Raw genomic sequence first — 14,334 nt, 5'->3', positions numbered from 1 at the left:
CGTGTGGTCTTTTCTTTCTTTCGTTCTAGGCCCAACAAGCTGCACCTCGGAGTAACCAGAGCAAGCGTAACGTGACCATTACAAATAAGCAGTGCCGAGCACGATTGCACTGCAAGAACCGTCATCATAAGCTAACCGTTTAATCTTCGTCACGCGTTATTACATGTCTTTTGTGTATTCAGCGACCGCTTCCTTGTACTCGTCCGAACGATCCTTCAGATGCATGCACAAGACGTTTCGCGCACCCCAGAACTGGTGCGTTACCGATGGTAGCGTTATGTGAAAGACCAGCTTTCGAGGCGTCCATGACGCGTTTCAAGACGCATTTGCTGCCCCGCTCCCCCTTCATATTGTTCCTGTCTTTAGGCATACAGCTGCCCAGCTGCGTAAATATGTAAACAATAAGGGTTTTAAGACGAGTTATGTATCACTAATGGAACCAAGAGTTTGGTAACAACCATCTCTCATTCAACGCTACCTTCCACTGATTGCATTGTACAGTACTCACGGACATAGGCGTGCGCGGGGGGAGGGGGTGCCCCCCCCCCCAGTCACTTAGGAAGAGGGTCGTGCAAAGTCTGCCCCATACATTGTCCTAATAAATATTAATAGGGGGGGGGCGCCGCGATGAACCTTCGCCCCTACCCCCCCCCCGCCCCCCCCTGTAGGGGAATCCTGCGCACGCTTATGCTCACGGATTCAAACGCGACATCAATTTTTTTTAGTATAACGACTTGTATGCGTAATTGCTCGAGATAACCATGTCATGTCGCGACGATCCCTAAAGATAATGTTGGCTCTGATGTACGCGTTCAAGTCGAAATCACGCCGATATGACCCAAGCTAAGGACTGTAGAAACGAAAACATGTGCATTACTTAGCCCTAAATTGTCATATTTCAATCCGTGAGTACTGTACCTCCATCACATACAGATTTTGCTGTACGCATTACTTAACCGCCAACTGTGCACTCGCATGGATTGAACCTATATCGTTCGCCCTTCGTCGAGTACAAAGCACTACTTAAATACTGACGCGCTTACCTCAGTGCTTTATATATTTATTTGTCTCTCTCTCTATCTAAGGTGCCACCACGTATGATACCACGTGGCTGACTCGCCGAGTGGGCCACTCTCCGACACTTGACCATTTTCTTAACCCACTCGATGACGTCACTTAAACACACTCTTACGTCGTCGCCCACTTGACGCCCACTTGGGCGACGTTCATCGATTCTTCCGCGTGTGCAGTTTACTTTGCGCCCTCCGCGCCTCTTTAGGCGACAGCGCTGTCGAATTCGTAATTTGACGAGCCATGCTTTGACGCATGTGCCAGGCTAAGCCAAACGCCGTTCCTCTCTTTCTCAAACCATACACGCCCTCGCAATGCTCTGTCCCCTCCTCGCTGTCTCTAAGAAAACGAGACGAGAGGTTAAGACATCATTATTTCTCGTCGCGATGTTAAATTATTGGCCAGCCTCAGTGCGTATAGTATAAGAGCTTGTATGTCGTATAAAAATGTTGTATATCGTATCGCATGTCAAGCCTGTCGATAAGCTAACCTCGCTAGTCACCACGCCCCCCTCACTCATTTATCTCTCGCTCCGTCAATAATCAAGGTGATGCTTGTAATCACTCACCAGCTGTAACAAATACACAAAAATCTCATTAAAGCCGACGTTTCGGTTGTGTGTGCGTGTGTGTGTGTGGGGGGGGGGGGGGGGGTTAGCGCTGGTAATCTTCATGGGCGGGTCTAGTGTGGCTGAGGGGGTGAGGGGGGGGATGCCCCCTTTGCACCCTCCTGTAACGCCCATGGTTTCGACGAAGGGATTGGTCTTTGTCAGGAGAATGACTACATGTTTTATTTCGCAGTGCTTACGTATGCATGTCTCATTCTTCCCTATCCTTGATAACCTTGATCGTTACAAACCCTTTTCACGATGGTGTGTAACGGAACTTCATCTCGTTTTTGGATTTCCCATCACTGCGTGCTTGTCAAATACTCGTCATACGCCGTCATTGACCGCATTCGGTCAATGACGGCGTACAGCGATAAATTGTTTTCGTTACGTGTGTTGGTGCGTGCATTTGCATGTGTGCGTGTATATATGCAAATGCAGAATTGAAAATTTTCGGGGGAGGGGGGTTGAATCCCACAATGCACCCCCCCCCCCCCGGCTATGCCAGTGACGGCGTATGCGGAGTGTTGGTGGCTTTGCATTGAATAAGTCAATAAGTACCGTGGTGAAAACTGGCCTCTGTTGCAACGCTTGCAGCCATTGCTGCAACAAAAAAAGGCCTAGCAGAATAAAGACCGCAATATGAAAAAAATGCCGCTTGGAGGTCAAGGCCCCGTTTATACTATTTATCTTCAAGTCTACAGCGAGCTGCGTCTGCGCGGAACTGTATACAGAGGAGAGTATACGCACAGCGCCATCCTCGCTCGAACGTGGTCAGATCGTAATCGCCGCGCGGTGAACCCCGTTTTATTTTTACTTTCGCTTAATCGGCGATAACAGTTGAAGGACGAGCTGCTTCGCCTCCGAGTCGTCGTGCATAGGTACAGATCTCACCCCACAAAGGCCAGACGGGAAACCGCCGAAGGCCTGCCTTAAGTAACCTCGATAAACGATTCTCCGTACGCCCGACTAGACGCAAAGAAAAATCAATGAAAGGAAAGGCATAAGACAAAGTAAGAAGTCACAGATGTACTTCGCTGCACGCGAACACTAAATCCTACGAGGATGCTACAAAGGCGACGATATATAAGAGGATGGAAAAGTACCGCAGACGCAACTGCAACGTATGTAAGATCATTTCTTTGTAGGCCGTGTTGTTTGCGATGTTAAGTAGGAAAGTACGTGTTAGCGCCCTTCTACTCGATCAGCGTATTCTCCTTATGTTCATGATCTTTTTTTTTAATGTGAGCACGTGCAAGTTTTACTAGGCGTTGCAAAAGTGGTCTCATGATTTAGCTATCCACCCTTTATCGGCCGTAAATCACGATAAGAAAGAATGCTTTTATTTGACCTTCTAATTAAAAATAGGGTAATGGTTATGATTGTGAATCACGCTTGTCGTACCGGTGACGGCGATTGCAGTCTATGCTGAAAGAAGAAAGAAAGAGAGAGAGAAAGAAAGAAAGAAGGAAAGAGAGAATCAGATAGCGGAAGTACAGAGACGAAAAACCGAGAGAAGCAAAGCTATAAAAAGAAAGCAATCTTCGCATATTAAGGAGCCGAATGTGGAAATAGAGAAAGAAAAAGAAAACTTAAAGAAATGCGCTTCGCATGAAATGTCTGCGAGGCTGAGCCCGACTTGATAAAAATCTGCATAAAAGTTCCAGCCGCTACCGCGTGGAGTGGCTTCTAGAATTCACAAAGCGCTACATTGTGTCACAAGAAGGCTAGCTTGCTTTGCTTAATTCGCTTCGTGTGTTCGTTTAGGCTGAGTAGAGAAAAAAAAAAGCTTGTACGAGTGTATAGGGAGCGAGAAAGGGGCAAGACGCGGGGCGTGCAAGCATTCAAATCCCTACGGCGCTCGTAACTCAGCGGACGTCGAGGCCTACGGCGTTGCGTAAGAGGTGGTCAGGGCACGTGGGCCCTCGATGTTTAAAGCGAATGCAAGCGCGCAGTCCGTTCCGGCTCACCTTCAACCAAGGCGACCGCCGCCGCCTGTAATAAGGCGAGCATGCATACAACATATGCGGGCGAGTGATAGCTTTCGCCGTTTCCGCGTCCCAAGCGATAAAGCGGCTGGCCAACGCCTATGCGGGAAAAGGAGCAAGAGCCCTGTGCTTGGTCCAATAGTGACCAATACTGTGCAGCGTTACGAGGGTTACACCAGGGTTTTGCGTCGTCTAGTACCGTACAAACTTGAACATCGATATGCACCCGTAGGCGCGTGCAGGGTTAATTGTGCGCACGCCTATGTGTACAGCGCAACGAAGGAAAAGATGAGACAGCCAAGCCGGTTAAAAGGGCCAGAGCGCTTTAAAAATGCCGAACGAACTTGCCCAATCCTCTACACTCGTACAATCTTGTTATGTTCTGGAACGTTTCAGTGTGGAAACTGCGAGGTGCTATAGGCAGGTTGATATTTCAACTATTACATCAAATATCCTTCTCACCCTGCCACATCCACTTTCCTACCTCACATCTGTCGGTTAGGGTCACCGCAGTTAGGCCGACCTCTCCACCTTCGTTAATTGTTCTATCTATCTATCTATCTATCTATCTATCTATCTATCTATCTATCTATCTATCTATCTATCTATCTATCTATCTATCTATCTATCTATCTATCTATCTATCTATCTATCTATCTATCTATCTATCTATCTATCTATCTATCTATCTATCTATCTATCTATCTATCTATCTATCTATCTATCTATCTATCTATCTATCTATCTATCTATCTATCTATCTATCTATTTTTGCACAGTGAGAACTACTTCCCCCCTTCTCATCTCTTAATCTCCCATCTCCAGTTTAGGGTACCCGACCGTGCTCACCCTAATTAACCTTACTGCCTTCTCTAAGTAAGCACCAAATAGGTCAGGCTCAAGTTCTCTTCGTGAGTTTATTCTATCTGTCTATGCTCACAATAATTGCTGACCGAACTTCAGCTTATTTCGAGCAGAGACCTTCATTGGCTAGATACTGTGTTTGCTCGCATATAACCAGCTGTGGCTTCCAAACAAACAAGACAGAAGTTCTGGGGAAGATGGAAGAGATGAAAAATTCCTGAACACGGGATGTCTCTGGTGGTGTCAGCGTTTGGACAAGTGCTCTTGCCTTCTTCAAGACAGCAGCCGCCCACCTTAGTGCGTGTATGTGTGTTCAAGAGTTTTTCATCTCATCGGTGGCTTATGTTGGCCTACTGTTGGCTAGTGCAGGCTAAAATATGGCTAAATTATGGCTAAATAATGGCGACTTTTGGGTAGGCCTTGCTATCCGCTGTTCCAATGATTCCAAGACCGATGTTCCAAGTCCACTCACTGAGTTCTCTGGCATTTCTCCGACCGCTCGTGGAACTGTACGCTTCTTCGCCGAGACGACAAAGTCTGCGCTGACACGACGCCAACAGCGTTGTTCTCGGCTTCCTCGCCACCAGTTGCGTGCATCGCACAGGTCCTTCACGAAACCGAAACACTCGGCGTGGCCGACCGCAACCAGTTCTTTCTCCGTTACTGCCGGTGGCGGCGAATGAACGGTTGCAGGAAATGGCCTGCGCCTTCTTGTTACGGCTCATTAAGCAAAACCGAGTCTAGCTCGCCCCCGTCGTTCGCGTTGCCCTTGACTGAATTTCGCCTTCGCTGTTTAAAAGCTGCGGGGAGGAAATACAGAAAATAACGGGACGCTTTTGTTTCGCGGCGGCGGCTCTGACCGTCGGGTAGATGAACTCCAGAAGCCTTAAGGTCAAGAAAAGGAGGAAATGGCGAAAGTGAGTATCTTATGCTGATGGTCGAAAAGAGTTACCCACCCGCCACGGTGGTCTAGTGGTTATGGTGCTCGACTGCTGACCTGAAGGTCGCGGGACCGAATCCCGACCCCGGCGGCCGCATTTCGATGGAGGCAAAACGCTGGAGGCCCGCGTGCTTAGATTTATGTGCACGTTAGAGTCCCGATAGATCGAAATTTCCGGAGCTCTCCGCTACGGCGTCCCTCATAACCATATCGTGGTTTTGGCACGTGAAACCCCGGATATTATTATTAAATGGCCCTTCTTATGACATTAACAAACGGCAACGCAACATTTGCTTTATGAGAACAAAAGAACATACTAAACGAACACTGATCTCGAAGGCAGCAGCTAGTAGTGGTGTCAGTTTCCAATATTAGCAGTCACCGAATGTAGCAACTTCATTGACTTTCGAGACCATTTCTCTGATGACGCCGGGAAACGGCTGTCTGCACGGTGACACGCGTAAGCTTCCCACTGCTGCCTTTAGAAGCTGTTATCTTCGTGACATGCGTGATAAAAGAAGTGATCTCAGCGTACGTTCATATTGTTCGAAACAACCTCTGATTGTCTAAGTTCGCTACCGCGCGAATCTTGGTATACATACCGGAAGGCTACCGTATACGATCTACTGGCATTTTCCTCGGCACGATTGACTTAATAAGTCAGGCAATCCGCAGAAAAGTAGGATACACTATAAACGGTTATCAAGTAAAGAATGTTTCCAATTTCGTTCATTTTCAGGAAGGAACAAGGCTCCATTTACGCTAAGGAAGATTTCCGAACGGAAATGAAGAATATAGTAGCACGTATTGTGCGTTGTACAACGTGAGAATTGTTAAGAAGTCTTACCTATATACAGAAAACCCGGAACGGACAGAATGTATACGATGGGCGAAAGTAAGCGTGTAGATAGCCCGCTAAGGTGCGCTCGGTTTGTCCTTTACACGGCGCGCGCTGTGTAGAATTTCTGATGAGTTTCTATACTTCCTTTTATCTGTTTTTCCGGAAACGGTGTCGTAGCAGGTTTTCGCTTGAGCTAGTTTTTTTTTTTTTTTCTTGCTACATGTGCGTAGATCTTCACAATGTGGCACGTGTAGAGCGTGCTTACAGGCTTGAGCTTTGTATATAATATATCGGAATTCTTGAGACTGTGATGCATTATGGGCTATCTCAGCTTAGTGTCTTACTTAAAAAAACAACAAAAAGAAACAAAAAACACGCCCAAAACATAGCCAGTATTCTAGAAGCTGAAGGAGTCTATGCCTAGAAAGCTACACTAGTTAGTGTGAATAAGAATATTTAGGTCTTATACGGCTTCTGTTGAAACGCTCGTGACAGGCAGGTGCGGTAAGCGTGCGTCGAAGGGCATTTAGTCAAAGAAAAAAATATGTCGTCATTTTATACAGACTTGCGTTAACTCGTATCTGGTTAACTTCATCTGTTTCTCTGAGAACAGTTCTGACAAAATTTCGTATTCGTGCGCCTAATTTCCTGAGATAGGAAAAAAGAAAAAGCTAGACAAGTCCAACCACCAACATTAGAAATTTGTAGCTATGGAATAGAATCAGGCTTTTTGCTTTTCGCAGTCCCATATAACTGTAAAACTACGCTGTGCAGTGTTTTATGCCGTTCTCAAATTTTAGCAATAGATTTCGAATAGGCCTTTCGTTAACTTCTAATAAACTTCTAAACGAAAGAAGGGAAATTTTTTCGTGGGGATCGTTTCTTTGTTAGACATAAGCAAATGAATCCAACAATTAAACAATTAGGCCAATCAAAGAATAGGGAGCATTAATTGTTGTCTTTAACTGTAGTGTAGTAATTATTACGTAAATTGAAGCGCATTAAACTGGACGAAAAATGGCCCTTTCTGTCGCTGGGATCCGAACCTACAACCTTGTAAACTAATACACTATCTCTCTCTCCGCTTTCTACAGCCTTTTTCAGTTTACGGTCGAGTTACGAAATTACGACTGATGTCGTTATTTCATAAACTGACCGAAGATGCGCAGTTTCGCAGTTCAGTATGCGCTAGTCTGCAAAATTACGGCATCTGTCTTTGGTGTACGGAGTGTCCGACATGATGCATTCTCCGTGTCACAGGTGCGTCGTTTTTGTGTTTCCGCGCGGAATGCGCTGCAGTCTTTAAAAGAACGGAACGCGGTAACCGGAGCATGCGTGCGACCTTCGTTGCATGCCACAGAGCGCCGAAGCTTGCGTACTTCAAGATAAGCAGGTAGGCTATACATGCAACTAATGCACCGGTACACAGCCGTCACTCTCTATCTAGCCTGGCCGAAGCCTCCAACCCAAACAAAGAATAACGCGGAATGCTTCCAAGGCTTCGCGCTCGCGTTATTATATTTAGTTAGTCGAATGCGCATTGTATAAGTTGATAACCAGATGCGTGCATTGTTCCTGCCTGCTATTGTTCATATATTTTACCTGCAAAAGGAATAACGTGTCTAGCTCATCAGCGTGTATATGTGTGCCTTTAGTATTCACGTATAGACTATTAATTTTTATGGATCGGTTTCGGCGCCACCATATTGCGCTGTTAACTTTGCCGTTTTATATGTTTAACAATTAAACGAACAGTATATACGGCAGACACATACGCATGAAAACGTTTGGGTCGGTACGTTCCACGTTTCATGACCTTGTCAATTTCATGCCGCGGCACAGGAAGATAAGAAAGCATTAATTAACGTAAAATCGTCTATAGACACCGATGGCACAGATGGCGCTGCGGCTGTTCTAGTTTCCCAAGTGTAGCCCGAAGCCAGCGGCTTGGGCCAAGGAAATGAAACGAAAGTAAAGAAAAAAAGGGAAAATAAAGACAAAGCACGCGCCGTTCCGTTTCGCGGTTTTTCTTGGACATGATAAACGAAGCAAAAATCCGATCCATGATATCGCTACGACGCATAAGTCATGAGATTTCGCAGGCATGTCCTATTGTAGTCATGTACGTCATGCGCGGTTGTACATACCCTTGTAGAATATGCACTACTGCTTCGAAAATGAACGATGACTGTATAAAGCCCACATCGTGACACACGACAAGAAACGAAGATGGTGGAAACGAAAATATATATGTGCATTACTTAGCCCCAAATTGCCGTGTTTCAAGCCGTGAGCACTGTACTCATGGTAATGCTTCGTGTAGTTCAATTACTTTCTTCAGTAAACAGTTACGCACTGAGTGAAAGCAGCCAGACAAAGCTAACTTACAACCGAACTCTGGTTAATGCATATCTGCTAGTCTGCACATGCTCTGATGCAAAGAGCTTATATGGCAAATACACATTATCAGCCCCTTCCGCCCAAGCCATCTTTATTGTTATACAAAATGTGTGTTACTCCAACTTTAGTGCATACTTCTATTTAGGACATACGTGGGACGCTCACTAGCCAAGGAAAGCTGAAGCACACAGTGTCTAAACATGCATATATGCAGGGGTTGTCCGACACGGAAAGCAACATCAGGCCGGTATTGAAATAATAGGTGCCGCGAAAGCCAGCGTTCTATCGCTGCACTCCTCTATTGTATACATAACGTGCAGCTCTCGTGCGCCACTTTTCTTCACAAAGCAACGAGCTTCGTCTTAGCGCCAACTTTTTTGTTTGTGATTGATGACAACTGCCCCGCCCTCGTTCAATCTCGAGCTGACCACTCTCCGACACTGTTAAGTGTTTTCCGATGGCAAATGCGGCGTCCAGGCCGCAGAATAAGGCATGCCTGCCCCGCAACCGGCCATTGGAAAACATTTATTCTCAGTCCGGCGTGCGTGCGCGTCTGTACCGTGTTTTCCATCAACTTGCCCGCATCCACTGCACACATCATGCACAAGTGAAAACTATGCAGAGCTAGAATAACAGAAAGCTGAGCTAGTTGGTAAGTATTCATTCTAAAAAAGACAGGGCGTGCAAACACGGACACAAGAAAGAAGTCAGGACACCACAAACGCCGTTTGTGGTGTCCTGACTTCTTTCTTGTGTCCCTGTTTGCACGCCCTGTCTTTTTAGAATGTATGCAGAGCTATGTTGATTAATATGGGCTAAACCACCCCTTCGGTCGGTGGCATCCCACCGACGGAAGGAGTGATATTTAGTCCACTTTAATTCATTTCAATTTACGTCATTATTACTACACTACAGTTAAACACAATAATTAATGGCCCCTGGCCTGATAATATGTTGGTTTCAGTTGGTTGAACCGGCTAATGCCATTTAGTGTTGGTTAGTGCTGCCTAATGTCAGCGAATGTTGCCTGCCCTCTATTGTAACATTAACATTGTCTTCTTTAAGCCTGAATCCGATGATCGAGCGCGCACGCATCTCCGCACGTGATATGCAAATTTTTATTCGAGCACCGGAAAATGCGGCATCCGTGCTCGCGCATGTATCTCGCACTGAATTCAGTGCAGCTCGTTTCGAGTGTCGGTGCCTGCGTGTATACGAGCTCCGGTGCAGCGCACCTGAGTGCGGCTCTCCGCTCAGCTCAGGCGTGCGGCGAATTGCGCCCGTTCGTCTGTGACCCGCGACCGACCGACGCCGCCGGAGGCGGGACCGGAGCGTTTCAAGAGCGGCGGCGCCAGCGTTGTTAACGTTGCGTTGTGTGCGTGCGTGCGTACACCACACGTATGAGCGCACGCGTAACGCACGCACAGTCTACGCGTTCCGATATGTATCGCGTCGCAAGAGCGCCGGCGTGCGCGCAGCCCGACCGCTGGAACGCGCAAGAGTGCACTTCCAATGCGCCGGAGAGAAAGGCCGGACTTAAGCGGCGACGAAAGGTCGTTCGAGGCGGCGACGCGATCGAAAGACCGCAGCAGATCGTAAGAGGGGCTGCACGACACATGTTATTTATTTATTTATTTATTTATTTATTTATTTATTTTTAGTATACCTTCAGGACCCAGAGGGTGTTACAGAGGGGGTGAGTACGACATGGGCACTGAAAATAACAATGATAGCATCAGCGAAGCATATACAATAGTTAGCAATAATTTAAAAAAAAAAGAGAAAGAAAATTGATTGCGGTTCCACCATAAAGTGTTCCGAAACTGCGGACTTTGACAATTAATGCTTGGTCCTTATTAGAGACAGTGACGGAGGGATTGCCTCGATCGTGGCTCTAATCAGCAAGCGGCAGGGTCGGAGAAACCACAGCGCCCGAGTTCAGTGGTGTTAGAAAGTAATAATGTTAATATATAGGGTTCCACGTGCCAAAGCAACGATATGATTATGAGGGACGCCGTAGTCGACGGCTTCGGAAATTTTGACCATCAGATGTTCTTTAACGTGCAGTGATATCGCACGGTACACGGGCCTCTAGCATTTCGCCTCCGTCGAAATGCGACCGCCGTGGCCGGGATCGAATCCGCGCGACCTTCGGGTCAGCAGCCGAACACCACAACCACTGTCTATACCGGGGCGGACGGTGTTAGGAAGTGTTTATACACAGTCGTTTCCTCTTACGGTCAAATCACATTACGAGTATACTGCAGAGTAAATACTTTTCTCTAAAGTACTTAGTCGTCTTATGTAGTTCAGTTATGTAACAAATGTGACCCGTCTTAGTTAGCGCTAGTAATGTGTTTCATGAATACAGCAATCAACTAGCCCGTCTAATAGCATTGCTTAAAAAAGGCAAGAATCAATGAATACAGGATAATTCGTGATGTCCACAAATTAAATTTAGTAACATTGTTCAAAGCATTGTGCTGCGAAACAAACTGAATGATATTGGGGCATGCAGCTGCCGTGCCTGAAACTCGACTGCGCTCTAAAGGACAGGCGAAACAGCAAACTATTCCACGTGTCGTGTTTAATGCAGCCGCGGCTTTCGCATTTCTCATAATTGGAGATCATACGATCTCCAATTAGAACGATCTCCATATATGGAGCACTCTGTGTAGCCGACCGCACGTGTTATGCAACCAGATTCCGGCAGCATACGGCCGCGTCTTTGCATCGCTCTGGAAATTAAATCGCGTGATTTAGGGACAGTTACATTGGACCAGACAGCAATAGAGCGACGATCAGAAATAAATAAATGAATAAAAGCGTGTATCGTATTGTAATTACAGTTTCGTAAGTACAATTGCGCTATGCTGTAATAGAGATTGCGTAATAGAAGTCAGGCGTTGTCCGCAGCTGTAAACGCTAATGCGACCGTCAAAATTGAGCTCGAAAAACAGCCTGAGGTTGTCCGTCATGTACACTTGAAACAAAAGCGCCTTTGCCGGACATTGCTTATCCTTTTTACGATGAGCCTAAGCTTTCTTAATGCCCAACACTAAAGTCTGCTATCTAATCTTCACAGCACAACAACATCCACTGAGGGTCGTTTCAAACGTTATCCTTATAGCTGTAAACGATAGTTGCCCTATAAGGTCAAGATCATTAAGAACGAAACGCAAAGAATGTGCGACGACACCAACACACGCGCTGAGAACTCGGCTGAGGTACTCAATAAAGGTATACAGCTGATAGGGTTACGAGCAACGAGACAGGGTTAACGCTTTTTTTTTTCCCGAGCCCAGCAGGAGTGCATTGTCTTGCTTTGTCCCGAAGATTAGCTTAAACTAGAAGGGACCTACCGCAAGGAAACAGAGTACAGTATGTAGTTTCTTTCATTAGCAAAGATACCGTCATTGATTTGAACTGTACATGTGTAAGGCCCACACTTTGCGCTGTTAGTATTTGCGGGAGTGTACCATACGTTGCGTGTTTGTGCATGCGATATCAGCTCCTACCGTGTAACTTCTCTCAGTTTCTCTCTTTGGAGATCGTATTGCGCAAACATTGCCATTGCATGGCATTGTGCGCTGTTTGACGTTGAGTAACTCTGTACCTGACGCTCTGTATGACAATGCGGCGCCTTGAAATGCTGTGTGACAGCGTCCTCTCACTACGCTATGTTGTTCATTCGTACCTTTTTTTTTTTACTTTTTCATCACCTTTCACTTTACTTCTACAGTCGACCGGTGATGCCCTCTCGTTACCATACTTTCCTTTCATCGATTTCAGTCCGTTTTTCATTCATTTTTGTTTTACTTTTTTGTTTGCTATGCGGCGAAGAGAAACTGTAGTGTATATCTGTGACGTCTATAGTGAATTTATATGGCTTTTGAAGAACGAATCAATAAAATACGGAAACAGCGCAAAACGAGCTATATACGACGACTCACCTGCGGCGCCTGAGTGTTCGGCTTTCCCGCGCTGACGGAAGACGCCGGCCGCGCGCCCAGTAGAGACGCCGCGAGGAACGTCAGTAGCACGTCAATCACACACGCGCACAGCCTCATCGCTCAGCTCGGGCGAAGGACCGATCCGAGGCAAATCACTTTCGAGTCACCACTCTCACCAACCAATCACCACACTCGACGACCCATCAAAGAGGATACCCCTTCCCCGTGCCTGGAAGAGTGACTTTTCCGCAAGAAGATGCGAGACAGAAAGGGGCAACACGGGGAAGCGAAACCGCAGTCAGAGAGGATGCGGAGCAGAGTCTTCCGGGTAACAGCCGCGAGATAGTCTTTTGCGCGAGAGGTGTCTTGGCTCCTAGTCACTGTAATCACTCGTAGGATTGTGACAAGCGAACACAGCACGCGCGACTGACAAACGCGATTGGCAGTGAGGGACACCGCGGGATGCATCAGTGGTCATCGCGGTATCGCGCTGCATCTCCTTAACTAGACGAAGCCTTCACGACTCATTAGCCTAACAATCATCGTGCACCGACGTGCAAGTAGCCGCAATCGAGGTGGCGGACGGGGCTTATGGTTTACCGAAGCGGTGACCGCGGTCTTCGGTAAACTGTACCGGCGTGGTGTTTTGGCAGCCCCGTTCGGACTCGCCGGCTACGCTCGCGTCAGACCGTCGACTGCGCCTGTTTGGCGGCCCGACACAAACGCCGAACCGACCGACCGAACGGCGCGCCGCACTCTTTCTTTAACCCTTGCGGCTGAGCGCGCGGAGTGCGAGAGGAGGAGGGGGATGAAGCCCCCCTCCGCTGAGCACTCTCTTTTCGCCAAGCGTTGTGGCGTTGACAGAGTCTCCTCTCTTGGTACTCTCTTTCCTCTTCGCTCTCTCCGGAGTCAAAAAGAAGGTCAGAAAGCAGCGAGGAAGGTTGTGCTTCCTGGCGAGAGACAAAGTCAATGCGGTGAAGACCGCTTTACGTTTACCGACATGTGCACCCGCGCTTTTTTCCCTTGATTACACGGGAGCTAAAAAAATAGACATTGTCATAGAACGAGAAGTACGGGACAGGTGCTACATACAGGGCACAGAACAGGTGCTCGATCTATGTGAATGTCTATCTTAAGGCTAAAGCCTTAGATGCCTCATCAAACGCGAAAGTTGACCGCCGGCGTCGGCGGCGTCAACACGAGTGATGCAAGAAAATCATCACGTGATGACGTCATCGTGACGCCACAGATTGCATAAATTGTTACGTCGCGTTTCCGAAAGCTATGCACGATCTCGCCGAATATTGAAGTTTTGTTAACACGCGAAGTGTTTTGCTGAGACCACTCTCTCCACCAGGAGCCCCCGGTCGTTTTTTTTTTTTAAATAAATATATTGAAGTCTATTTTTTCTTCTTCTTCTAAGGAGAGGTTGGTGCCTATATGTGAGACGTTGGCTGCTTCTCATCTCTTGCGTGATAGTTGTCATCGTAAAATTTCCAAAAATCACAAAACTATAGACAACTAAACACATGATATGGACATTCACATGTACTCAGTCTCAGTGCTACGACAGAAATGTCCACGCAACAGGAGTTTTCACACGGCATAACAGTTCACATAACCGAAACGTCCTCGCGTAACATAAGAGTTCACCAAGAGTTTTTAAATGC

At 46.9% G+C, this 14,334-nt stretch overlaps 1 protein-coding gene across 1 annotated transcript in view; it reads right to left on the bottom strand.

Annotated features, from left to right (window-relative positions):
- LOC119404523 (A disintegrin and metalloproteinase with thrombospondin motifs 16) overlaps positions 1–13,381 on the bottom strand; it is a 129,744-nt gene extending 116,363 nt beyond the window's left edge. Inside the window, exon 1 of the mRNA XM_037671054.2 lies at positions 12,665–13,381. Within this exon, the coding sequence (XP_037526982.1) occupies positions 12,665–12,781 (117 nt within the window). The 5' untranslated portion in view covers positions 12,782–13,381. The remainder of the gene's footprint in view (positions 1–12,664) is intronic.
- Positions 13,382–14,334: the final 953 nt, after the last annotated feature.

Source organism: Rhipicephalus sanguineus, chromosome 9 (genome assembly GCF_013339695.2).
Source record: "Rhipicephalus sanguineus isolate Rsan-2018 chromosome 9, BIME_Rsan_1.4, whole genome shotgun sequence".
Lineage (NCBI taxonomy): Eukaryota > Metazoa > Arthropoda > Arachnida > Ixodida > Ixodidae > Rhipicephalus > Rhipicephalus sanguineus.
The sequence above is the reverse complement of the archived record's forward strand: the minus strand, read 5'-3'. Positions and strand labels throughout refer to the sequence as shown.